The sequence below is a fragment of the Mobula birostris genome, chromosome 11 (assembly GCF_030028105.1).
Source record: "Mobula birostris isolate sMobBir1 chromosome 11, sMobBir1.hap1, whole genome shotgun sequence".
Classification (NCBI taxonomy): Eukaryota; Metazoa; Chordata; class Chondrichthyes; order Myliobatiformes; family Myliobatidae; genus Mobula; species Mobula birostris.
Window position 1 is genome coordinate 16,501,497 of NC_092380.1, and position 25,271 is coordinate 16,526,767.

The following is a 25,271-nucleotide window of genomic DNA, read 5'->3' on the forward strand; positions in this document are numbered from 1 at the left end:
CGCATTGGCACCACAGCCTCCAGCAGGCGCCCAGCCCAGATCGATTCTGGTCAGATTTCTCAGTTACAGAACGAAGGAAGAGGTGCTTAAAAGGGCATGGCAAAAGAAAGGTTTCATGTGGAACAACTGTAAAATCAGTTTAGACCACGACTACGCACCAGAGATTCTTGCCAGACAGAAGGAATATACGGAAACACGGAGAGTCCTGAAGGAAAACAACATCATATTCCAGACCCTGTATCCAGCTCGGCTGAGAGTCTTTTACGACGAAGGGACAAAAACTTACGCTACGGTGGAGGAGGCAACATTGGACCTGGCAGACCGGGGACTACCTATTAAAGTTATCACCCAACCAGAGTCGCTACTGGAGAGGATTCGGCAGAAGTCGTGGCAGTTAGTGGGGCGAGGACGCTCCACACGAACCAGAGTGTCAAACTACAAGGAAAAGCTGCAAATATTCAGATGCGAATGTACAGAGAACACAGAATAATTAAGAGAAATGACTGAAAAGAGTAAATCGGACTTAAAGGTAAAATGAAAACTGGTAACTGAAAATAAACTAGATGGAATAACTTGAATGATAGCAATATGGTCGAGACATAAATAGGAGAAAATTCTCTATTATTATTCAAACTGCTGAGGGCCCTCTAACACAGGGTGAAGATAGAGGTTATCCCTCCGAACTGAGGCGGGTCGGTGCTCAGGCCTCACTGTGGGAAGTCGGGAAAAATTTTCAAATGTTGCACGTTCAAAAGTGTCTAGGGTGTGGTTATATGTCTTGGTTTACTGTTGAGAAGGGATTGCTTACTGTTTGGTTAGAAAAGGAGAGTTTTTTTTTCTACTAGAGAAAACTGCAAACTGAATTGGTAAAAATAATTTCCTATAATGTTAATGGGGTTTTGAATCCAATTAAAAGAAATAATATTATGTCTAAATTGAAAAAAGAGAGGGCACAAATAGCTTTCCTCCAGGAAACACATATGAGCCAATCTGAACATGGAAAATTAAAAAGAATGGGCTTTAAGCATGTATTTTATTCATCATATAAATTGAGTCACAAAAGAGGGGTAGCTACTTTAATATCAAGTACTCTTAATTATGAACATATTTCAGAGACTAGAGACAAAGAAGGACGGGTTCGTAAAAATCACAGGAAGAACAGAAGGTACAGAAATAACATTGCTGAATGTTTATGCTCCTCCAGGTTGTGAATGGTCATTTTATAGACACATCTTTGACCTAATGGTCAGTTCTCAAGGGGTAGTAATTTGTGGAGGGGATTTTAATATTAGATTAAATCCTATATTAGATTCTTCAAGAATAGTTACTCAGAATAAACCTCTGACTCGGAAAGTGAATTCATTGATGGAGGAGTTGGGAATTATAGATTCCCCCACCACCACTCCGCAGCCCCATCTTCCTCAGATCCCACCGTCAACTCCTGGGCCCTCGGAGGCTCCATCTTCCTCTCACCCCAACCCTCCCCTCTCTATTGACACCCCCAGCCTCCCCCCTCCCCCCTCTGATCCCAGCTCTCATCCGTGCCGGATCTTTACCATCCCCTCCGACCTTCAACTGTCGGAGGCAGAACGCTCTGTTCTCAGTAAGGGCCTCACCTTTGTCCCCCTTCGCCCACACCTCAGCGAGTTCCGTGTTCGCCATGATGCGGAACTTTTCTTCCTCCGTCTCCGAGCACACTTCTTCGGCAAGGACCCTTCCACCCCCACTGATGACCCCTTCTCCCGTCTTCAACCCTCCTCTTCTTCATGGACACCCCGCTCTGGTCTTCTGCCTGCTCTGGATCTCTTTATCGCTAATTGCCGACGGGACATCAACCGTCTCGACTTCACCGCACCTTGTCCCCATTCCAACCTCACTCCTTCGGAACGCTCTGCTCTCCACTCCCTCCGCACTAATCCTAACCTTATTATTAAACCCGCCGATAAGGGGGTTGCTGTTGTAGTCTGGCGTACTGACCTCTACCTTGCCGAGGCACAGTGACAACTCGCGGATACCTCCTCTTATTTACCCCTCGATCGTGACCCCACTAAGGAGCACCAGGCCATTGTCTCCCACACCATCACCGACGTTATCCGCTCAGGGGATCTCCCATCCACTGCTACCAACCTTATAGTTCCCACACCCCGCACTTCCCGTTTCTACCTCCTACCCAAGATCCACAAACCTGCCTGTCTTGGCTGACCTATTGTCTCAGCTTGCTCCTGCCCCACCGAACTCATTTCTGCATACCTCGACACTATTTTATCACCCCTTGTTCAATCCCTTCCGACCTATGTTTGTGACACTTCTCACGCTCTTAAACTTTTCGATGATTTTAAGTTCCCTGGCCCTCACCGCTTTATTTTCACCATGGATGTCCAGTCCTTATATACTTCCATCCCCCATCAGGAAGGTCTCAAAGCTCTACGCTTCTTTTTGGATTCCAGACCCAATCAGTTCCCCTCTACCACCACTCTGCTCCATCTAGCGGAATTAGTCCTTACTCTTAATAATTTCTCCTTTGGCTCCTCCCACTTCCTCCAAACTAAAGGTGTAGCTATGGGCACCCGTATGGGTCCAAGCTATGCCTGCCTTTTTGTTAGGTTTGTGGAACAATCTATGTTCCATGCCTATTCTGGTATCTGTCCCCCACTTTTCCTTTGCTACATCGACGACTGCATTGGCACTGCTTCCTGCACGCATGCAGAACTCGTTGACTTTATTAACTTTGCCTCCAACTTTCACCCTGCCCTCAAGTTTACCTGGTCCATTTCTGACACCTCCCTCCCCTTTCTAGATCTTTCTGTCTCTGTCTCTGGAGACAGCTTATCCACTGATGTCTACTATAAGCCTACTGACTCTCACAGCTATCTGGACTATTCCTCTTCTCACCGTCTCTTGCAAAAACACCATCCCCTTCTCGCAATTCCTCCGTCTCCGCCGCATCTGCTCTCAGGATGAGGCTTTTCATTCTAGGACGAGGGAGATGTCTTCATTTTTTAAAGAAAGGGGCTTCCCTTCCTCCACTATCAACTCTGTTCTTAAACGCATCTCCCCCATTTCACGTACATCTGCTCTCACTCCATCCTCCCGCCACCCCAGTAGGAATAGGGCTCCCCTGGTCCTCACCTACCACCCCACCAGCCTCCGGGTCCAACATATTATTCTCCGTAACTTCCGCCACCTCCAACGGGATCCCACCACTAAGCACATCTTTCCCTCCTCCCCTCTCTCTGCATTCCGCAGGGATCGCTCCCTACACAACTCCCTTGTCCATTCGTCCCCCCCCCCATCCCTCCCAACTGATCTCCCTCCTGGCACTTATCCGTGTAAGTGGAACAAGTGCTACACATGCCCTTACACTTCCTCCCTTACCACCATTCAGGGCCCCAAATAGTCCTTCCAGGTGAGGCAACACTTCACCTGTGAGTCGACGGGGGTGATATCCTGCGTCCAGTGCTCCCGATGTGGCCTTTTATATATTGGCGAGACCCGACGCAGACTGGGAGACCGCTTTGCTGAACACCTATGCTCTGTCCGCCAGAGAAAGCAGGATCTCCCAGTGGCCACACATTTTAATTCCACATCCCATTCCCATTCTGACATGTCTATCCACGGCCTCCTCTACTGTAAAGATGAAGCCACACTCAGGTTGGAGGAACAACACCTTGTATTCCGTCTGGGTAGCCTCCAACCTGATGGCATGAACATCAACTTCTCTAGCTTCCGCTAGGCCCCACCTCCCCCTCGTACCCCATCTGTTACTTATTTTTATGCACACATTCTTTCTCTCACTCTCCTTTTTCTCCCTCTGTCCCTCTGAATATACCTCTTGTCCATCCTCTGGGGCCCCCCCCGCCTTGTCTTTCTTCCCGGACCTCCTGTCCCATGATCCTCTCGTATCCCCTTTTGCCAATCACCTGTCCAGCTCTTGGCTCCATCCCTCCCCCTCCTGTCTTCTCCTATCATTTTGGATCTCCCCCTCCCCCTCCAACTTTCAAATCCCTTACTCACTGTTCCTTCAGTTAGTCCTGACGAAGGGTCTCAGCCTGAAACGTCGACTGTGCCTCTTCCTAGAGATGCTGCCTGGCCTGCTGCGTTCACCAGCAACTTTGATGTGTGTTGTTGGGAATTATAGATGTCTGGAGGGAATTACACCCTACTAGTAAAGATTATACATATTACTCTTTCCCTCATTCAGCCTATTCAAGGATAGACTACTTCTTTATCTTTAATACAGATAGACTCAGGATAAAAAACTGTAATATTGCAACAATTGATCTGTCGGATCATAGCCCAGTCTCTATGTCTCTAATCCTGGAAAGGAAAATGAGGAAAACACTATGGAGGCTAAACTCAAATATACTCAATAACCCAAAAGTAATGGAGAGATTAAGGGGAGAAATCAAAGAATATCTAGACCTTAATGACACGGGAGAAACATCACCAGTGATCTTATGGGATACATTGAAAGCTGTACTGAGAGGGAAAATTATTTCCATTACCACTCACATGAAAAAAATCAATGCACAAAAATTAGCAGACCTTCAAGGAAAATTAAAACAACTTCAAGTTGTAGATAGCAACAAAAGTAATTCAAATCGAAAACAGGAAATTAGGAAATTGCAAAGTGAAATTGATGATATTTATACATTGGAAACAAAGAAATTTTCTTTACCTGAGACAAAAGAATTATGAAGTAGGAGGTAAATCAGCTAGATTATTAGCATATAAATTACGAAAACAACAAGCAGACAATACAATTCATAAAATAAAGAATCCAAAGACAAAGCTTGTGGAGAGTACAATAGGGAAAATTCAAGAGAGTTTTGAAACATATTATCGAGAGCTGTACTCCCAACCCCGGGCCCCCAATGAGCCCTATATAGACAGTGTATTGAATTTTTTAGATCTACCTAAACTTACAGATTTACAAAATGAAAGTTTATTAGAACCAGTAACTGTCAAAGAACTGAACGTGGCCATCTCTAGGTCAAAGGCTGGAAAGTCCCCGGGTTCTGATGGGTTTACCTCAGAGTGGTACAAGTCCCTGAAGACACAGTTAGCCCCATTACTACTTAACACCTTTAATTGGATCTTGCAGAGAGGAGAAACTCCATTATCCTGGAGAGAAGCGATTATTTCAGTTATTCCTAAAGAGGGTAAAGATAAACTAGAATGTGGCAATTATCGGCCAATTAGTGTTCTTAATTTAGATTAGAAACTATTTACATCTATATTAGCGCGCAGATTGGAAAAGCTTTTACCTGGCCTAATCCACTTAGACCAGACTGGATTTATTCAACAAAGACAAACACAGGACAACATAAGGAGAACTCTGCACATATTAGAACAGGTTAATAAGAACGAGACAGAGACAATGGTAGTAAGATTGGACGCTGAGAAAGCTTTTGATTCGGTTAGTTGGGCATTCCTATACAGAGTGTTAGGAAGATTCGGCTTTCAAGAAAAGTTTATTAAAGTAATTCAGACTCTATATGACAGCCCTACAGCCCGAATTAAGATAAATGGGGACCTCTCTGACTCCTTCATCTTAGAGAGAGGCACTAGACAGGGATGCCCAATTTCTCCTCTCCTTTTTGCGCTATATATTGAACCACTTGCCCAAATAATAAGACAGAGCGAAATCGTAAAAGGTATCAAGGTGGCAGGGATTGAACAGAAAGTGGCGTTATTCGCAGATGATGTTTTGGTCTATCTGAGTGAACCAGAAAAATCATTTATAGGATTGTTTACACTGTTGGATGACTTTGGGAAAATATCAGGTTATAAAATAAATGTAAAGAAAATGCAGGTTATGTCCCAAAATTATACACCATCCAAAAAATTGCAGGATACATATGATCTTAAGTGGGAAGCTAAATCATTAAAATATTTAGGAATAACCCTGCCGAAGGATCTTTCAACACTGTCACAGGTAAATTATGGGCCATTAATCTCAGAGATAAAAGCAGATATGCATAGATGGAATCTTATCCCCTTTTTAAGTTTAAACTCAAGGATAAATACTATAAAAATGAATATTCTTCCTCGGTTATTGTATCTTTTCCGTACTTTACCGGTGGAGGTGGATGATAATCAATTCAGGGAATGGGACAAATGGATTTCCTGCTTCATTTGGCAAGGAAAGAAACCTAGAATTCGATATAACACCTTACAGTTAGGGAAGGAAGGAGGAGGTATGGTTCTTCCTTGCCTGAGAAATTATTTTTATGCCTCACAGATAACCCCTCTGTTATATTGGTGTAATAGGGAATATAAGGCTAGATGGAAGGAAATAGAATTTGGATTAGTTGACAGTTTTCCTCTTCAGGCCTCAATAGCTGACAAAGGATTGATGGCCCAGTTGGAAAAATTTAAAAACGCTTGGATAAATCTTACATTAAAAGTATGGCAGAAGGTGGTTAATTCATGTGGAATTAATAACATGTTAAAACTCTTTAGATGGTGTGCATATGATACCGAATTCCTTCCCAACAGAGGAGATAAAAGATTTGAGCTATGGATAAAGAAAGGTCTTACAACCTACCTCTCATTTATAGATAAAAGAGTATTACAAAGTTTCCAAATCCTGCAGGACAAACATGGCCTAGAACATAATGACTTTTTAGGTACCTTCAAGTACGAAACTATGTTAACCAGAGTTGTAGATATACAGACCTATCAACAGTAGAATTAGAATTTTTCAAGATTCTGAATTCGGCTTGCAGTTCAATACCTAGTAAATCAGTTTCTCGATTATATAATGCACTCTCCCATGCTAAAAATGTAAATACACTGTATATTAAAGAGAAGTGGGAGAAAGAACCGGGGTTGGTACTTTCAGAGGAGGCTTGGGAGAAAATCTGCAGCTTTCAATGGTCCTCGACTAATTCTTTGACTTGGAGAGAACATTGTTGGAAAAACATTATAAGATACTTCAAGACCCCATATCAGGAAAAATATAAAGATACAAATGTGATGTGTTGGAGAAGGTGCGGCTCCAAGGAGGCAAATCATTTTCATATTTTTTGGGATTGCCCTAAATTAAGTCTATTTTGGGAAGGTATTCATAGAACATTAGTTAAGGTACTTAGGTCCCAGATACCTCTGAACTTTGAGACGCTCTATTTGGGGCATGTATTTTTTTTGAACAGAAGGAAGATATAAAGTTGCTGCAGGCCCTCTTAGCAGCAAGTAAGAAATCAATCACTAGAAAATGGCTAAATCCAATACCACCTACATTAGAAGATTGGTACGAAATTATCTTGGAAATATTTAAAATGGAAAAGTTGACTTACTCCCTGAGAACTCAAAAAGAAAAATTTTATCAAATCTGGAATAAATGGATTGAATATATAACCCCAATGCGAGCAGACTTTAGATGACTCTCCTAATGATTTATACTGCTCTTCTCATCAACACAGTAATATTGCTAACGTAAGCACCCCTAGTCTAAATGTTTGTTTTTTTTTTTTGTTTTCTTTTGGAAAATAGAGAATTAACACAAGTAAAGGGAAAGATTTGGGAAAGGGATAAAAAAATGAAAAAAATTAAGTAAATAAGTACATAGGGATTGGATAATTATGTCTGCGGGCAGGAGCAAGCATGAACAAATTAGGATATAAACACCTACAATGGTTGATACATAGGCTTATATACAACATTTTGGACCAGTGGAAATGGTCCAGAAGGGTTATATGGAAACTATTATTACCATTTTTCTTAACAACTAATTCCATTACTTAGCCTATTAGGTTAGATTTACCACAGTACATAATTACCTATTTAAATGTTTATTTTCCTTTTATATGATCTCAATGTGTACTTAAGAATGTATAAATAATTGTAGTTTTATACATATAAAAAAAATGGAAAAGGTTATATGTGTGAAAAAAGTACATGATATTTATGAATTCCTTATCCAAATAAAATTTTTTAAAAAAATTTAGTCGGCTCCATCTTGGGTACTAGCCTGCAAAGTACCCAGGACATCTTCAAGTGTCTCCTGTCTCAGAAAGGCAGCGTCCATTACTAAGGACCTCCAGCACCCAGGGCATGCCCTTTTCTCACTGTTACCATCAGGTGGGAGGTACAGAAGCCTGAAGGTACACACACTCAGCAATTCAGGAACAGCTTCTTCCCCTCTGCCGTCCAATTCCTAAATGGACATTGAACCAGTGAACACCACATCACTTTTTTAATATATATTATTTCTGTTTTTGTTGCATTATTTTTAATCCATTCAATACATGTATACTGTAATTGATTTGCTTATTTATTATTTATTATTATTATTTTCTTCTTCTATATTATGTATTGCGTTGAACTGCTGCTGCTAATTTAACGACACACACCAGTGATAATGGTTCTGGTTCTGATTCTATTTACTGCTCTTTATAGTTTTTTTATATTTAGAAGCTTTTAATTTCAGTGTTTTTGAAAGCAATCTTGCTTTACAGAATTTTTACATGACTTTTGTACAGTACTGTATATCAGATGCAGCACTTAATATATTAACACAATATTGACATATTATTCTGTAGATGTACCAGTTGATATAAAGTGTATTTACAACATATAGTTAAATATACCACAATGTAATGCTACAGGCACTGTCATAAATAATGTGTACTAGGTAGTAGCAGGGTGGTCTCACAGCCTGGGGGAAGAAGCTGGTTTTATGTCACCAGTTTTATTCAGCATTCCATCTATTGTTAAATTGACCAGTACTTAGTGATAAGTACTGCACAGAAATTCTGACAAAGTCTCTTTGTTTGTTCACAGAGGGAGCACCTGAAGATTGCACAGCAATATTTCCAGCTGGTTGGAGGATCTGCCAGCGAATGTGGTATGTAATGGAGTTATGCAAGTGCAAGCAAGTTAAAACAGATCATATTTAACTGCTGACGGGACATCAACCTTCTCAACTTCACCACACCTTGTCCCAATTCCAATCTCACTCCTTCTGAAAGCTCTGCTCTCCACTCCCTCCGTGCCGATCCTAACCTTACCATAAAACCCGCTGATAAGGGGGGCACTGTAGTAGTCTGGCGTACTGACCTCTACCTTGCCGAGGCACAGCGACAACTCGCTGATACCTCCTCTTATTTACCCCTCGAACATCACCCCACTAAGGAGCACCAGGCCATTGTCTCCCACACCATCACCGACCTTATCAGCTCTGGGGATCTCCCATTCACTGTCACCAACCTTATAGTTCCCACACCTCGCACTTCCCGTTTCTACCTCCTACCCAAGATCCACTAACCTGCTTGTCCGGGTAGACCCATTGTTTCAACTTGCTCCTGCCCCACCAAACTCATTTCTGCATACTTAGTCACGGTTTTATCCCCCCTTGTTCAATCCCTTCCCACCTATGTCTGTGACTCTTCTCATGCTCTGAATTTTTTCAATGATTTCAAGTTCCCTGGCCCCATCGACTTATTTTCACCATGGATGTCCAGTCCCTATATACCTCCATTCCCCACCAGGAAGGTCTCAAAGCTCTCCATTTCTTTTTAGATTCCAGACCTAACCAGTTCTCCTATACCACCACTCTCCTCCGTCTAGTGGAATTAGTCCTTACTGTTAACAATTTCTCCTTTGGCTCCTCCCATCTCCTCCAAACTAAAGGTGTAGCCATGGGCACCCGTATGGGTCCCAGCTATGCCTGCCTTTTTGTTGGCTATGTGGAACAGTCCATGTTCCAAGCCTATACTGGTATCTGTCCCCCACTTTTCCTTCACTACATCGACGACTGCATTGGTGCTGCTTCCTGACTTCATCAACCTTGCCTGCAGCTTCCACCCTGCCCTCAAATTTACCTGGTCCATTTCTGACACCCTGCTTCCCTTCCTTGATCTCTCTGTCTCTATCTCTGGATACAGCTTATCTACTGATGTCTACTATAAGCCTACGGACTCTCTCAGCTACCTGGACTGTTCCACTTCCCACCCTGTTATTTGTAAAAGTGCCATCCCCTTCTCTCAATTCCTCCGACTCTGCCGCATCTGCTCTCAGAATGAGGCTTTTCATTCCAGGACGAAGGAGATGTCTTCCTTTTTTAAAGAAAGGGGCTTCCCTTCCATCGCTCCCATTTCACGCACATCTACTCTCACCCTATCCTCCTGCCACCCCACTAGGGATGGGGTTCCTCTTGTCCTCACCTACCACCCCACCAGCCTCAGTGTCCAACATATAATTCTCCTTAACTTCCGCCATCTCCAACGGGATCCCACCACGAAGCACATTTTCCCTCCCCCCCCCCCCACTTTCTGCTTTCCGCAGGGATTGCTCCCTACGCGACTCCCTTGTCCATTCGTCATCCCCCCATCCCTTCCCACCGATCTCCCTCCTGGCACTTATCCTTGTAAGCGGAACAAGTCCTACACCTGCCCTTACACTTCCGCTCTCACCACCATTCAGGGCCCCAGACAGTTCTCCCAGGTGAGGCGATACTTCACCTGTGAATCTGCTGGTGTGATATACTGTGTCTGGTGCTCCCAGTGTATCCTTCTATATATTGGTGAGACCCGATGCAGATTGGAGACCGCTTCGCTGAACACCTACACTCTGTCCGCCAAAGGAAGCAGGATCTCCCAGTGGCCACACATTTTAATTCCACGTCCCAGTCCCATTCCAATATGTCAATCCATGGCCTCCTCTACTATTGAGATGAAGCCACACTCAGGTTGGAGGAACAACATCTTATGTTCCATCTGGGTAGCCTCCAACCTGATCACATGAACATTGATTTCTCTAACTTCCATTAATGTCCCTCCTCCCCTTCTTACCCCATCCCTAAAATTTATTTATTTATTTGTTTGTTTCTCTCTCTTTCCCTCTCACCATAACTCTTTGCCTGTTCTCCATCTTCCTCTGGTGCTCCCCTCCCCCTTTCTTTCTTCCTCGGCCTTCCGTGCTCTGATACTTCCCCCTTCTCCAGCCTTGTATCTCTTCTGCCAATCAACTTCCCACCTCTTAGCTTCATCCCCTTCCTCTCCTGTCTTCTCCTATCATTTCGGGTCTCCCCCTCCCTCTCCCACTTTCAAATCTCTTACAATCTTTTCTTTCCATTAGTCCTGACAAAGGGTCTCAACCCGAAACGTCAACTGTACTTCTTCCTATGGATGCTGCCTGGCCTGCTGCGTTCACCAGCATTTTGTGTGTGTTGCTTGAATTTCCAGCATCTGTAGATTTTCTCATGTTCATATTTAGTTGTCGTGGCTCCTGCTCCTCATTTCACCCAGTGATGCAAGATGGAAAATATCAAACTATCAATTGTGGTTTTGTGCTGCAGTATTCAAGGCACGGAACCAGAGACTAGTACAAACAGTAAAGAAAAAATCATCATTAAATTCCACTGACTCAGGCAAATTTTATCTCTGAAAAGTTCTGGCATGAATTGAAGTGCAAGTTAGTGTGCTCTCGTGGTGTAAAACAAAACAACACCTGAGATACAAGAAGGTGAGGAATTGGAAATGGAAATAGGCCATAAGTAGCCCTTGAGCTGTTTACTATTCAATAAAATCACGGCCAGTCCTGTGCCTCAGCTCCCCATTCCTGCCTTCTGTGCATATTCTAGGAAATACTGTCAACCACCTCTGGAATACCTTCAATAACTGAGCATCCACCTCTCTCTCCTCTTCATTTCAGTCCTCCTATCCCAAAACAATTATCTCCTAGCTATGGAATCTGCCCTTTATGATTTTCTAAGCATCTCCCAGCATGTCCTTAATAATAAGTTCTAGTGTGTAGCCTACAACAAACATCCGGCTAATTGGTACAAAGGTTGCTATTGTTTCTCTCACTTCCTTGTTGAGACACAAGTATCACAAAACATAAAATCTTACATAATATCTTAAAAATATTTCTTCTTGTATTTGAATCACAGCCCAGTGCTGCCTTGATAACACAGTTGAAAATTAGTAGATTATTTAAAAATAATCAACATTTTGTGTATTTGCAACCATCCACTAGCAATTCTAAAGTACGACCAACTTTTAAAAAAACTGTGTGTGGAGTTTATTAAGTGCTCTAAGGTACAGTAATCTATTACTTAAATAAAAATGTGCCCGTTGGTATCCTTGAGTCTACCCAGAAAGGCTAAGTGATTACAAATGGAATTAATTAGCTGAAGTTCAAAGTAAATTTATTATCAAAGTACATATATGTTGTGATACACAACCCAGAGATTTGTTTTCTTGCGGGAATACTCAGTAAATCCAAGAAACACGATAAATCAATGAAAGACCGTACCCAACAGGACGGACAAACAACCAACGTGCAAAAGACAAACTGGGCAAATACAAAGGAGAATAAATAAATAAATAAGCAATGTATTTCAAAAACATGAGATGAAGAGTTCTTGAAAGGGAGTCATGGGTTTATTTGTGTTGATTAACATGATGATGGAGGTGTGGCTAATGCTTGGTGAGACAAACTTCCAACATGTTATTTTTTTGTAAGGCGGCACAGAAAAATCTGCAAAATCAGGACACATGTTTGTACTTGCATACTTTTAAGGTGCTTGAGAATAGGTACCAAGGGGATGTCAGGAGTAAGTTTTTCACACAGAATGTTCTGGGTGTGTGGAATGCACTGCTGGCAGCGATGGTGGAAGCAGATACAATAGGGTCTTTTAAGAGCCTCTTAGATAGGTACATGAAACTTAGAAAAATAGAGGGCTAAGCACTCGGGAAATTCTAGGCAGTTTCTAGAGTAGGTTACGTGGTCGGCACGACATAGTGGGCTGAAGGCCCTTTAATAAGACCATAATACAAAGGAGCAGAAGTTGGCCATTCAGCCCATTGAGTCTGCTCCGCCATTTTATCATGAGCTGATCCATTCTCCAATTTAGTCCCACTCCCCCGCCTTTTCACCATAACCTTTGATGCCCTGGCTACTCAGATACCTATCAATCTCTGCCTTAAATACACCCAATGATTTGGCCTCCACTGCTGCCCGTGGCAACAAATTCCATAGGTTCACCACCCTCTGACTAAAAAAATTTCTTTGCATCTCTGTTCTGAATGGGCGCCCTTCAATCCTGAAGTCATGCCCTCTCGTACTAGACTCCCCCATCATGGGAAACAACTTTGCCACATCCACTCTGTCCATGCCTTTCAACATTCGAAATGTTTCTATGAGGTCTCCCCTCATTCTTCTAAACTCCAAGGAATATAGTCCAAGAGTGGACAAATGTTCCTCATATGTTAACCCTCTCATTCCTGGAATCATTCTAGTGAATCTTCTCTGTACCCTCTCCAACGTCAGCACATCCTTTCTTAAATAAGGAGACCAAAACTGCCCACAGTACTCCAAGTGAGGTCTCACCAGCGCCTTATAGAGCCTCAACATCACATCCCTGCTCTTGTACTCTATTCCTCTAGAAATGAATGCCAATATTGCATTCGCCTTCTTCACTACCGACTCAACCTGGAGGTTAACCTTAAGGGTATCCTGTACGAGGACTCCCAAGTCCCGTTGCATCTCAGAACTTTGAATTCTTTCCCCATATAAATAATAGTCTGCCCGTTTATTACTTCTGCCAAAGTGCATAACCATACACTTTCCAACATTGTACTTCATTTGCCACTTCTTTGCCCATTCTTCCAATCTATCCAAGTCTCTCTGCAGACTCTCTGTTTCCTCAGCACTACCGGTCCCTCTACCTATCTTCGTATCGTCAGCAAACTTAGCCACAAAGCCATCTATTCCATAATCCAAATCGTTGATGTACAATGTAAAAAGAAGCAGCCCCCAACACGGACCCCTGTGGAACACCACTGGTAACTGGCAGCCAACCAGAATAGGATCCCTTTATTCCCGCTGTCTGTTTCCTGCCAATCAGCCAAAGCTCTATCCACGTTTGTAACTTTCCCGTAATTTCATGGGCTCTTATCTTGTTAAGTAGCCTCATGTGTGCCACCTTGTCAAAGGCCTTCTGAAAATCCAAATATACAACATCCACTGCATCTCCCTTGTCTAGCCTACTGGTAATTTCCTCAAAAAATTGTAATAGGTTTGTCAGGCAGGATTTTCCTTTAAGGAATCCATGCTGAGTTCTGCCTATCTTGTCATATGCCTCCAGGTACTCTGTAATCTCATCCTTAACAATCGACTCCAACAACTTCCCAACCACCGATGTCAAGCTAACAGGTCTATAGTTTCCTTTTTGCTTCCTTGCCCCCTTCTTAAATAGCGGAGTGACATTTGCAATCTTCCAGTCCTCTGGAACCATGCCAGAATCTATCGACTTGAAAGATCATCGCTAATGCCTCCGCAATCTCCACAGCTAATGTGCTGTAAATTTCTATGTTCTATATTCTATGTTCTAAGATTCCAGTCTAACCTAGCAGAAACACTTGTCAGATAATTATAATGTTTACAGATCATTTTACTAATTATTCCTACTCACTATAGAGTGCTGAGACCAGCATGCTTGCCCATCCTAAGGAAAATATCTGGAAAATAAGATTTTCAGATTTAGCTTTTATTTGTCAAATGAGCATCAAAACATACAGTGAAATGCGTTGTTTGCATCAAATCAAATCAGCGAGGATTGTGTTGGACAGCCCACAAATGTGGCCATGTTTCTGGCGCCAACATAGCATGCCCACAACTCATTAACCCTAACCCATACTTCGTTGGAATGTAGGAGGAATTGGAAACCTACACAGTCATCCCACTCCAATTTACATGTGATACAGAGGGACTTTTAAGGTGGAAAACCCATCTTTCTGAAAGAATTTTTCCACAGAGTGGCTTTTAACACGGTATAAATACTGATTAGTGTTGGAATGAGAATAGCTGGATTAGTTAAATTCCATTCTTATGTAGTTTTCTACTCTTACCACAAAACTTCAATCTTATTTTTAGATACCATCCCTGGTCGTCAGTGTATGGCCTCCTGTTTCTTCCTATTGAAACAATTTGAGGATGTTTTGATCTACCTAAACTCTGTCAAGGTAGGTCGCATTTTTTTTACTCTTTCACCCGAGCATTCAACCTAGTTATCACATTGGATGGTGTGCACAAGTTCTTCTGTAAAATGATGTTGAGGTCATGGTACAAGAATAGTAATCCAGAAGCATGGACCAATATTTGAAAGATAGAAATTGTGCTCACTAGTGTAAATTGCTTTGTGAGTCTATCAGTGAAGTCAGAGGCTGGATCAGACTGGATATGGTATTTTGCAACTAATGTGAGCACAATTTTGTTATACTGTTCCAAGGCACATCACTTCTTGACAAGCTTGGGATAAGTGATAAATACCTCTAGAGAGGTAAAGGAAGGTACCTAGGAACCGGTCATCGTGAGGTTACCAGAACCAAAAGGTTAAGAGAGTTGTGGAAATAGTGCAATGCTATAGACGTGTTGAAGTTCAACATAGCAGACCACAAGGATCCAAATTTGATTCCAGAAAGATAATTGGACTCAATTCTAGTGGAATGATCAATATTAAATTTCAAGCAGAAAAAAATAAAATAATGAGTTTGATGGGATAAGTAAGAGTAAATTAGTTGCAGCAGCAGAGGAAGCATAAGCAAAGAACATAAATTGAAGGTAGTTGGCCAAAGAGTAGATGTAAGAACTTTTCAGTATCCTGAAGAGGGGTCTCAGCCCAAAACGTCTACTGTTTATTCATTTCCGTAGATGCTGCTTGACCTGCTGAGTTCCTCCAGCATTTTGTGTGTGTGTTGGTTTGGATTTCCATCATCTGGCCATGCATTTGTGAGGGTATCCAGAAGCAAATGATGCTGGCAAACAACACTACCACGGGTGACTTTTTCCAGATGGTCCATGAAACGGTCTCTTTCACTTCTTTTACCTCATCTTTTTCTTTTAAATGTGTTTCTGATACTGTTACAGTCTGTGAGCTACAGTTTGATGGTGTGTTTTGGGGACAATTGAGTGATCTGGCACTTTGCTGTCTCTGAGAAGTTTCCCGGAGGCGAGTGGCCTGAAGGCCAAGAAGCTTAGAGATGGGGCACGAGCCCATGATTGACTCCATCTCTCACTGATCTCACCATGTAAAGCGCCAAGGAAGATGGAAATCATTGAGGAGTGAGCAGAAGGCGAGTGGGTGTTCTGTGCCATTTACCAGCCTCTCGCGTGCTGCTGCCAGAGGAAGGTGTTTGCGTGTGATGGTTTTTCTCTCCTTCAATGCTGTTGGAGGATGGTACCAAAGTTCTGGGTCTGCAGTTTGTGGATTGAACTGTAGTTCCTGATTGCTCCTTTCCTGCTGCCATTTTGCTGTTTTGAGCGATTTTGAATCGGGGTGGCTTGCAGATAATGAACATTGAGCTAAACTGAACATAGACTCTTTCAATTTTGTGTTTTATTTTCTGTGTTTCCACTCGTTCTTTCCTGTTGTCTTTTACACAATTTGTTTTTGCACATGGGAGGTTGATGTTTTTTCTTTGAGTGGGCTCCATGGTTTTCTTTGTTTCATGGCTGTCTGTGAAGAAGAGAAATCACAGGCTTGTATACTGCATGCATATTTTGAATATAAGTGTATTTTGAATCCTTTGAATAGACTAGGGAACAGAGGACACAGCCATGTGGAGTATCAGTGTTTTGAATAATCATGGCAGAGGTGTTGCTGCCCATCCTTAGTGATTGTAGTCTGTTGGTCAGGAAGTGAAGGATCCAGTTGCAAAGGGAGATGTGGGTCACAGGTCTAGGAGTTTGGACATGAGTTTGATTAGAATTTTAGTATTAAGGGCAAAGCTGTAGTAAATAAACAATAGTCTGATGAGTGCCTTTACTGTCCAGATGCTCCAAAGATGAGTGGAGGTTGTTTAGGAGGCTGGAGTTAATGTATGCCATGACTAGCCTTTGAAACCCTTCATGATGCTGGGTGTCAGAGCCAGCAGCTGACAGTTGTTAAGTCACATTACTTGTTTTTTTTTTAAAAATAATTCTTCAATTGTACCTTGATTGTTAGAGGAAATGCAGGGTCAGCAAAAGAGAACTGAAGCAGAGCCTCAGGCCAAAAAGTGGCTGACAAACAATAAAACAAAGGCATTTGAGAATGAGATCCTTTTGGAGCACAAAAACTGGATAACCCATTGAGGGATATCAGACTGTTGCCATTTTAATGATCTTAGGGCATCAATCACGTATATAGCTTAAAAAAGAATATGAAAATAGGGATTGCTTCAAACAATTTATTAATTTATAGCAGCTGGCTCAATAGTAGCAATGTCACTGGATGTGGATAAATGTAAAATATTAAATATGAGTACAAAGAAACAAACGATAATGTTTGTTAAACAGGGATCCATCTATGAAGTTACCAACATATTGCTTGACTGTAACTGCGAGGAATATAAAGAACTGGACTGGTAGAAAGCCATACATACAAACCTAAGGAGGCTGAAACATCGCCATATAAAGATTTGATCAGAATATTCATTACATATTATTAGATGAATGACACTGATTTCCTGCCAATATTATGGTGATTGTTGCTGAGAGAAGTTGGCTTGCAAGAATCCCAACCCTTCTGTGCATCCATCCAAATAAAAAGCTGAGGGTTGAGGGTCGAGTGGTGTTATATCTTTTTCTTCCTCTGAGGCTTTATTTTACTTCAACTCTATAAGTGGGGAATGTAAATATATATAGTATATTAGTATGGGATTAAACAAAAATTGTTTGGTTAATTCTGCTCATTTTTCAGTCATCAAGACACAACGTATCAAAGCTGCTTGTCGCCTGGATAAATTGAAACCAAAGCCCCCCGGGGTAGATCAGATGGGTAGTGGAAATGTTATCGTTTTGAAAGTGAGCTGCACTTCACTGTTGTGTCAGAGTAGAAAGAGCTTTGCTCCGCACATGTACCTCACATGAGAGTGCTTGACGCTGATGCATTAAGACCCAAACTAAGAAAGTATTCCAATCACCAGTGCTGTTTCTCCAGTTACCAAAATAAAATGTATTAAAATATATCTTTTTGATTAAATACACAGGTGGTAACTTGATTCGTATGTATGTCCCTTACTTTTATAGTGAAAGAATTGAGCATAATTTTTTAGAAACTTAGTACTAGTGGTTTGGGTTAATGTTCATAGAGTCATAGATACAGTACAGAAAAAGGCCCTTTGCCCGCTGAGTTCATGTAAGGAAGCCTGTGTGGGACAGTTTTTAAAGTGGAAAAAGTTGATGCCCAGGGGCAGTTCCACGGTCCTGACTTCAGAAGTCTGAATCCAGTGATACAAGTAGATGTCATAACTAGAGTCTTCCCTGGTTGCAGTGGATGACCAAGACGACTTCTGTGCCTCTTCATGTCCTCCACTCTACACAGAGCATTGCAGATCCACCTTCCTGGGTGTTGGATCTCACTGTAGATCTCATCTGCCTAGTCCACCAGAGCTGACTCTAGGTGCTAGTTCAGGTATGTCCCCATCTCACTGGGGTGTGAAATCCACCTACTATCCTCACCTGGTTTAACCTATGGCCTAATAAATTGGAATCCACTGTGTTGTGAATCAGTTTCATATGAGGAGCAACATTGTGACAAATCTGCTTGTTCACTGGAATGGTTTGATGGAGGTGTTGCACAATTATGGTTGTTGCTTTCCTCCCTTGTGCTTGGACAGTGCAAGCAAAGAATCAGCATTAATCTCCCATACAGTAGTAGGAGTAGTAGGGTCCACATGAGGGAGGAGGGAAGGAAATATAGCAGATGCTGAAATCTTACTGTAATTGCTAATGTTCAATATCATGGAAGGGAGATGAGACCTCTTCAATCACCTGATTTTCATCCCCATTTTATCTTTAAAGATAACACTAGAATCACTCAGTGTTCCAAAAATTGTAGATGTTGATAGAATGTGACACAGTCTTCCTCTTCTATTGAACAGAGTTACTTCTACAATGATGACCTTTTTAACTTCAACTATGCACAGGCAAAAGCAGCTGTTGGCAACTTCAAGGAAGCTGAAGAAGTAAGTTGTTGCTGTTTGTTCAAGTACTTGAGCTTTGACCTTGGGCGTCAGCTTAGATGAACATTGTGCAAATATTTTAAATCCATTCTGTTTGCATTTATTGTAACCTTTGGTGCCAAGACCAGAAAAGGACTTACAATTTGCTCTGTTGGCTGAGGAGAACACACAAGTAAAGTGTGACTTCAGGTTTCATTGACTTGCATTCAATAGTGTCATTAGTATAAGGCAATCCCATGGGTGCACCATCCAAATTGCCCTGTCCTTCCTTCTCTGGACCCGGCAACTTAAAGCTATTGTATAATCATCGATTAGACTAGTCAGATCAAACTGCAATGAGCTGCAGGACACAAATTACAGACTAAAGTGCTTTAGGAGCAAAATTGTTGGAGGTACAGTACCTGACATTTGTGAAGAGAAAGACAGAGTTGGAGTTTGATGAAGGGTCATTGATCCAAAATGTTAACTTTGTTTCTCTGTCTACAGATGTCATTTGACCTGCTAACTGTTCCTAGCATTTTCTGTTTTTATTTCAGATTTCAAACATCTAAAATTTGTTGCATTTCCAGTTTCACTGCCTGTTGCTTGGATTTCTGATACTTTTAGCCTGCGGTTTCAACATACAGGGGAGTTGATAAATTGGCTTAACACGATCTGTTTCACTGGTCTTGGAGTAATTTCAGAATTTCTTTTGTTAATTTTAGTAAAACTGGGAACAAAATATTTTTTTTCTTTACAAGGATAAAAATTGAATAGAGCATAATATCAGAGTTGGGTTCTGCTGTCAGAACTTTGAACGTTCATTTGATAATATAAATGACCACACTGAGCACTTCTACAAGAAGCACTGCCACAACAAGGCTCATCTTTGATCATAAATTTACTTTGATCTTTGAACACCTTATTCTTAAATAAGATCAATGGGTTATCCCCTTATTCCATTTGTTGACCACTATACAAAGCAAAATGTTTCCTGGCATCCTTGCTTCAAGCTACTTGACCTGCTGAGTTTCTTCAGCAGATAGTTTGTTGCTCCTTATTCCAGCATCTGCAGTCTCTTTTGTTCCCCATCAATGTCGGCTCTTTTTATAAAATTTTAACTTCCTGATCCTTTTCTCAATTATAGTGCATGGTTTTTCTTTATATCATCATTCTTGTGCATGAGCAGAATATTAACTAGTTTAACACTTCCCTTTACTAAACATTGCATTTTTTAAAACTTGATTTCTCAGATATTTCAGCTGATTCAGAATGAGAAGCTGAAGAATGACTACATTTACCTCAGCTGGCTGGCTCGTTGCTGTAAGTGAAACATTGTCTAGCTGAAGCCATGATTATCTAGAACAATTTAAGAAAACAACTGCTTGAGGAACTCAGTGAGTTAGGCAACATCTGTAGAGGAAAAGGCATGGGTGGAGTTTTCAGTTCATGAACCTGCATCGGGACAAAAAGCATAGTGAGAGGATGGCCAATATAGAGAGGAAAGGGGGAGGCTAAGGCAGGGGCTGCTAGATTCCAAAACAAAAAGGATTCCAGCATCTGCAGTCTCCTGCGTCTCCATTCCAGAACAGTCCTCCTTGATTTTGGTGCTTAAACATTGCTGCAATTAATCGTGTTTGCACATTCGCCATCAACTGCCAACAATACATCATGTATTTAATTGACTGCAGGCTGGTCCAGCTGATAAAATACTTTCAGAATCAAGAGATATTCTAGGCAAAAGTAATGACAAGTTGTGTGATGAGAGTGAGGTTGTCCTACTGTTAAGCATTATGTATCTTTTGGTAATTGGTTTATTATTGTGATATGTACTGAGAGTGAAAACACTTTGTTTTAATGCCATCAACAAATACACTCAAAAACTTCTATAGTTGTATCATGGAGAGCATTCTGACAGGCTGCATCACTGTCTGGTATGGAGGGGCTACTGCACAGGACCGAAAGAAGCTGCAGAAGGTGGTAAATCTCGTCAGCTCCATCTTGGGCACTAGCCTACAAAGTACCCAGGACATCTTTAGGGAGTGGTGTCTCAGAAAGGCAGCGTCCATTATTGAAGACCTCCAGCACCCAGAGCATACACTTTTCTTGCTGCTACCATCAGGTAGGAGATACAGAAGCCTGAAGGCTCACACTCAGCGATTCAGGAACAGCTTCTTCCCCTCTGCCATCTAATTCCTAAATGGACTTTGAAGCTTTGGACACTACCTCACTTTTTAAAAAATATACAGTATTTCTGTTTTTGCACATTTTTAATAATCTATTCAATATACGTAATTGATTTGTTTATTGTTTTATTTTATTTGTTTTTTTTTCTCTCTCTGTTAGATTATGTATTGCATTGAACTGCTACTGCTAAGTTAACAAATTTCACGTCACATGCTGGTGATGATAAACCTGATTCTGATTCTGATCTACAGACCATTGAATACTTATGTACATTAAGGTTGTGAAATAAAAAAAAAGGTAGAATATAGTGTTGCAGTTACAGAGAAAGTGCAGTGCAGATAAACAAATAATGCAAAGCACATGACAAGATAGTTTGAGAGAAGAATAGTTCATTTTTATCGTTTAAGGGGTCCATTCAAGAGCTTTATAACAGTGGGATAGAAGCTGTCCTTGAATCTGCTAGGACATGTTCACAAGCTTTTGTTTCTACTGCCTAGTGGGCAGGGAGATTTTTGACACCTAAATCTAACTCTAAGGAAACCAGGAGAGATTCAATTGATATCTCAGATGTATGAATAATTTTAAACCTTTGTTTCTGTGAAATGTAGCTGGCTAAGTTGTGATACATTAGTCTCTAAATATTGTGTGCAATCATGTTGTGCGCCTTTGCAAAAACTCACAACACAATCTCATAGATCCTTCAGTGGATTATAAAATCCTGAGCAGGAACGCTGTATGTTTGTTATTTCTTCCTTTTCATCACACCACTAGACCAGTTGGGGACATGTCATTGCCCCCGTTGGGATGAACTAACTTGGCTGTGGCCTGTCTGGAACGGTGGGTGAATAATTCAAATTACTGTGATATTTCCTTTAGAAAATGAAGATCACGGATAAGAGGATTGATCCTATTCAATTGCCTTCAGCTTAAAAGCCATCATATATCAATATACGATATATATGTAGTTAAGTTAAAACGAGTAGTGCAAAAAAGAACAAATAGAAAGGTAGTGAGGTAGTGTGCATGGGTTCAATGTCCATTTCGGAATCGGATGGCAGAGGGGAAGAAGTTGTTCCTGAATCACTGAATGTGTGCCTTCAAGCTTCTGTACCTCCTTCCTGACGGTAACAATGTGAAGAGGGCATGTCCTGGGTGGTGGGGGTCCTTAACAATGGACCCCACCTTCCTAAGGCACCACTCCTTGAATACTGTGGTGGCTAGTACCTATGATGGAGCTGACCAATTTTACAAGTTTCTGCAACATACTATGATCTTATGCAGTAGCCCCCCCCCCATACAAGACAGTGATGCAGCCAGTCAGAATGCTCTCCATGGTACATTTGTAGAAGTTTTCTAGGGCTTCAGTTGGGAGTTGAGGTTACAGTCAGGTCAGAACATGATCTTATTAAAGACCCTTCGTCAGGACTAACTGAAGGAAGAGTGAGTAAGGGATTTGAAAGTTGGAAGGGGAGGGGGAGATCCAAAATGATAGGAGAAGACAGGAGGGGGAGGGATGGAGCCAAGAGCTGGACAGGTGATTGGCAAAAGGGGATACGAGAGGATCATGGGACAGGAGGTCGGGAAGAAAGACGGGGGGGGGGAACCCAGAGGATGGGCAAGGGGTATATTCAGAGGGACAGAGGGAGAAAAAGGAGAGTGAGAGAAAGAATGTGTACATAAAAATAAGTAACAGATGGGGTACGAGGGGGAGGTGGGGCCTTAGCGGAAGTTAGAGAAGTCGATGTTCATGCCATCAGGTTGGAGGCTACCCAGACGGAATATAAGGTGTTCCCCCAACCTGAGTGTGGCTTCATCTTTACAGTAGAGGAGGCCGTGGATAGACATGTCAGAATGGGAATGGGATGTGGAATTAAAATGTGTGGCCACTGGGAGATCCTGCTTTCTCTGGCGGACAGAGCGTAGATGTTCAGCAAAGCGGTCTCCCAGTCTGCGTCGGGTCTCGCCAATATATGAAAGGCCACATCGGGAGCACCGGACGCAGTATATCACCCCCCTCGACTCACAGGTGAAGTGTTGCGTCACCTGGAAGGACTGTTTGGGGCCCTGAATGGTGGTAAGGGAGGAAGTGTAAGGGCATGTGTAGCACTTGTTCCGCTTACACGGATAAGTGCCAGGAGGGAGATCAGTGGGGAGGGATTGGGGGGACAAATGGACAAGGGAGTTATATACAACTCTGGCACTTATCCGGGTAAGCGGAACATTTTCGCACCATTCTCTGTAAAGTTTAGGGACTGATATGTGTGAAAATCCCAGGAGATCAGCAGTTTCTGAGATACTCAAAGCACCTTGTCTGGCAACAACAATCATTCCACGGTCAAAGTCACTTTGAACACATTTCTTCCCTATCCTTATGTTTGGTCTGAACAATAACTGAACCTGTTGACCGTGTCTGCATGCTCTTATGCAGTGAGTTGCTGCCACATGATTGACTGTTTAGGTAACTGCATTAATGTGCAGGTGTACCTAATAAAGTGGCCACTAGGTGTATAGACTGTTTAACAGAACTCCCCCTCCCCCTCCCACTTTCAAATCTCTTACTAGCTCTTCCTTCAGTTAGTCCTGACCAAGGGTCTCGGCCTGAAACGTCGACTGTACCTCTTCCTAGAGATGCTGCCTGGCCTGCTGCGTTCACCAGCAACTTTGATGTGTGTTGCTTGAATTTCCAGCATCTGCAAAATTCCTCGTGTTTACTAGCATGACAATGCAGGATAGGTCAGGAAAGACAGATCACTTGGTGTAAAGCAGTCTTACTTCACTGAAGCCAGTTTAATGAGTCAACTTTTCTGCTACAAAGCTGAAATGATTATACACAGGAATAGCAGTGTGCTCTGGCACAAAGACTTGAAGCCACCTTAGTCTGCTTTGTTCTGTGGTGTCCCTGTAAGAAAGCATGAAATAAATCAGAATCAGGTCTAATATCACTGGCATATATCATGAAATTTTATTGTTTTGCGGCAGTAGTACAATGCTATAATAATAAAACTGTAAATTATAATAAGCAGTATGTATAAAAAATAAATTAAATCAGTCGTGTAAAAAGAGGGGGGGGGGAATAAGATAGTGTTCATGAATTTATTGTCCATTCAGAAATCTAATGGTGGAGAGGAAGAAACTGTTCCTGAAAGGTTGAGTGTGTGTCTTCAGGCTCCTGTACCACCTCCTTGATGGTGATGGGGCTCCTAATAATGGATGCCGTCTTTCTGAGGCATCACCTTTTGAAGGTGTCCTCGATGCTGGAGAGGCTAGTGCCCATGATGGAGTTGGCTGAGTTTACAACTTTCTGCAGCTTTTCCTGATCCTGTGTAGTGGCCCCTCCATACCAGATGATTATACAACCAGTTAGAATGCTCTCCATGGTACAACTACAGAAATTTGAGTCTTTGGTGACATACCAAGTGTCCTCAAACTCTTAGTGAAGTAGAGCTGCTGATGTGCTTTCTTTGTAATTGCATCAAAATGTTGGGCCCAAGACCCTCTATGTGCCAGTATTTCTGGAACTTGAAACTGCTCACCCTTTCCACTGCTGATCCCTAGATGAGGACTGGTGTGTGTTCCTTTGACTACCCCTTCCTGAACCCCACAATTATTTCCTTGGTCTTACTGACATTGAGTGCAAGGTTGTTGTTGCGATACCACTCGACCAGCTGATCTATCTCAGAATCAGAATCAGGTTTATTATCACTGACATGTGTCGTGAAATGTGTTAAATTCGCTCCTGAAGATCCTTATCGCTGTCTGAAACTCTGCCAACAAAAGTTGTGTCATCAGCAAATTTATATATGGCAGTTGAGCTGTGCTTATCTACACAGTCATGGGTGTCGATGGAGTAGAGCAGTGGGCAAGGCACTCATCCTTGAGGTGCGCCAGCGTTAATGGTCAGCGAGGAGGAGATGTTATTTCTGAAATGCACAGATTGTGGTCTCCCGGTGAGGAAGTCAAGGATCCAGTTGCAGAAGGTGGTACCAAGGCCCAGGTTTTAGAACTTATTGATTAAAACTGAGAGAGTGATTGTGCCGAACACTGAGCTGTAATCAATAAACAGCAGCCAATGAACAGCTAATATCAACTATTGTCCAGGTGATCCAAGGCTGGGTGGAGAGCCAATGAGGTTTCATCTGCTCTAGACCTATT

The 25,271-nt window shown here is 42.1% G+C and overlaps 1 protein-coding gene and 1 long non-coding RNA gene across 2 annotated transcripts in view; one reads left to right on the forward strand and one right to left on the reverse strand.

Moving 5' to 3' along the window:
• ift56 (intraflagellar transport 56) overlaps positions 1-25,271 on the forward strand; it is an 85,361-nt gene that overhangs the window by 38,763 nt on the left and 21,327 nt on the right. The window contains exons 12-15 of the mRNA XM_072273017.1: positions 8,788-8,851; positions 14,884-14,972; positions 18,873-18,956; positions 20,186-20,255. Coding sequence (XP_072129118.1) covers positions 8,788-8,851; positions 14,884-14,972; positions 18,873-18,956; positions 20,186-20,255 — 307 coding nt within the window. The remainder of the gene's footprint in view (positions 1-8,787; positions 8,852-14,883; positions 14,973-18,872; positions 18,957-20,185; positions 20,256-25,271) is intronic.
• The window catches only part of LOC140205419 (uncharacterized), a 34,241-nt gene continuing 32,918 nt past the window's right edge, over positions 23,949-25,271 (reverse strand). The window contains exon 3 of the long non-coding RNA XR_011887837.1: positions 23,949-24,018. This is a non-coding gene — a long non-coding RNA (uncharacterized lncRNA). The remainder of the gene's footprint in view (positions 24,019-25,271) is intronic.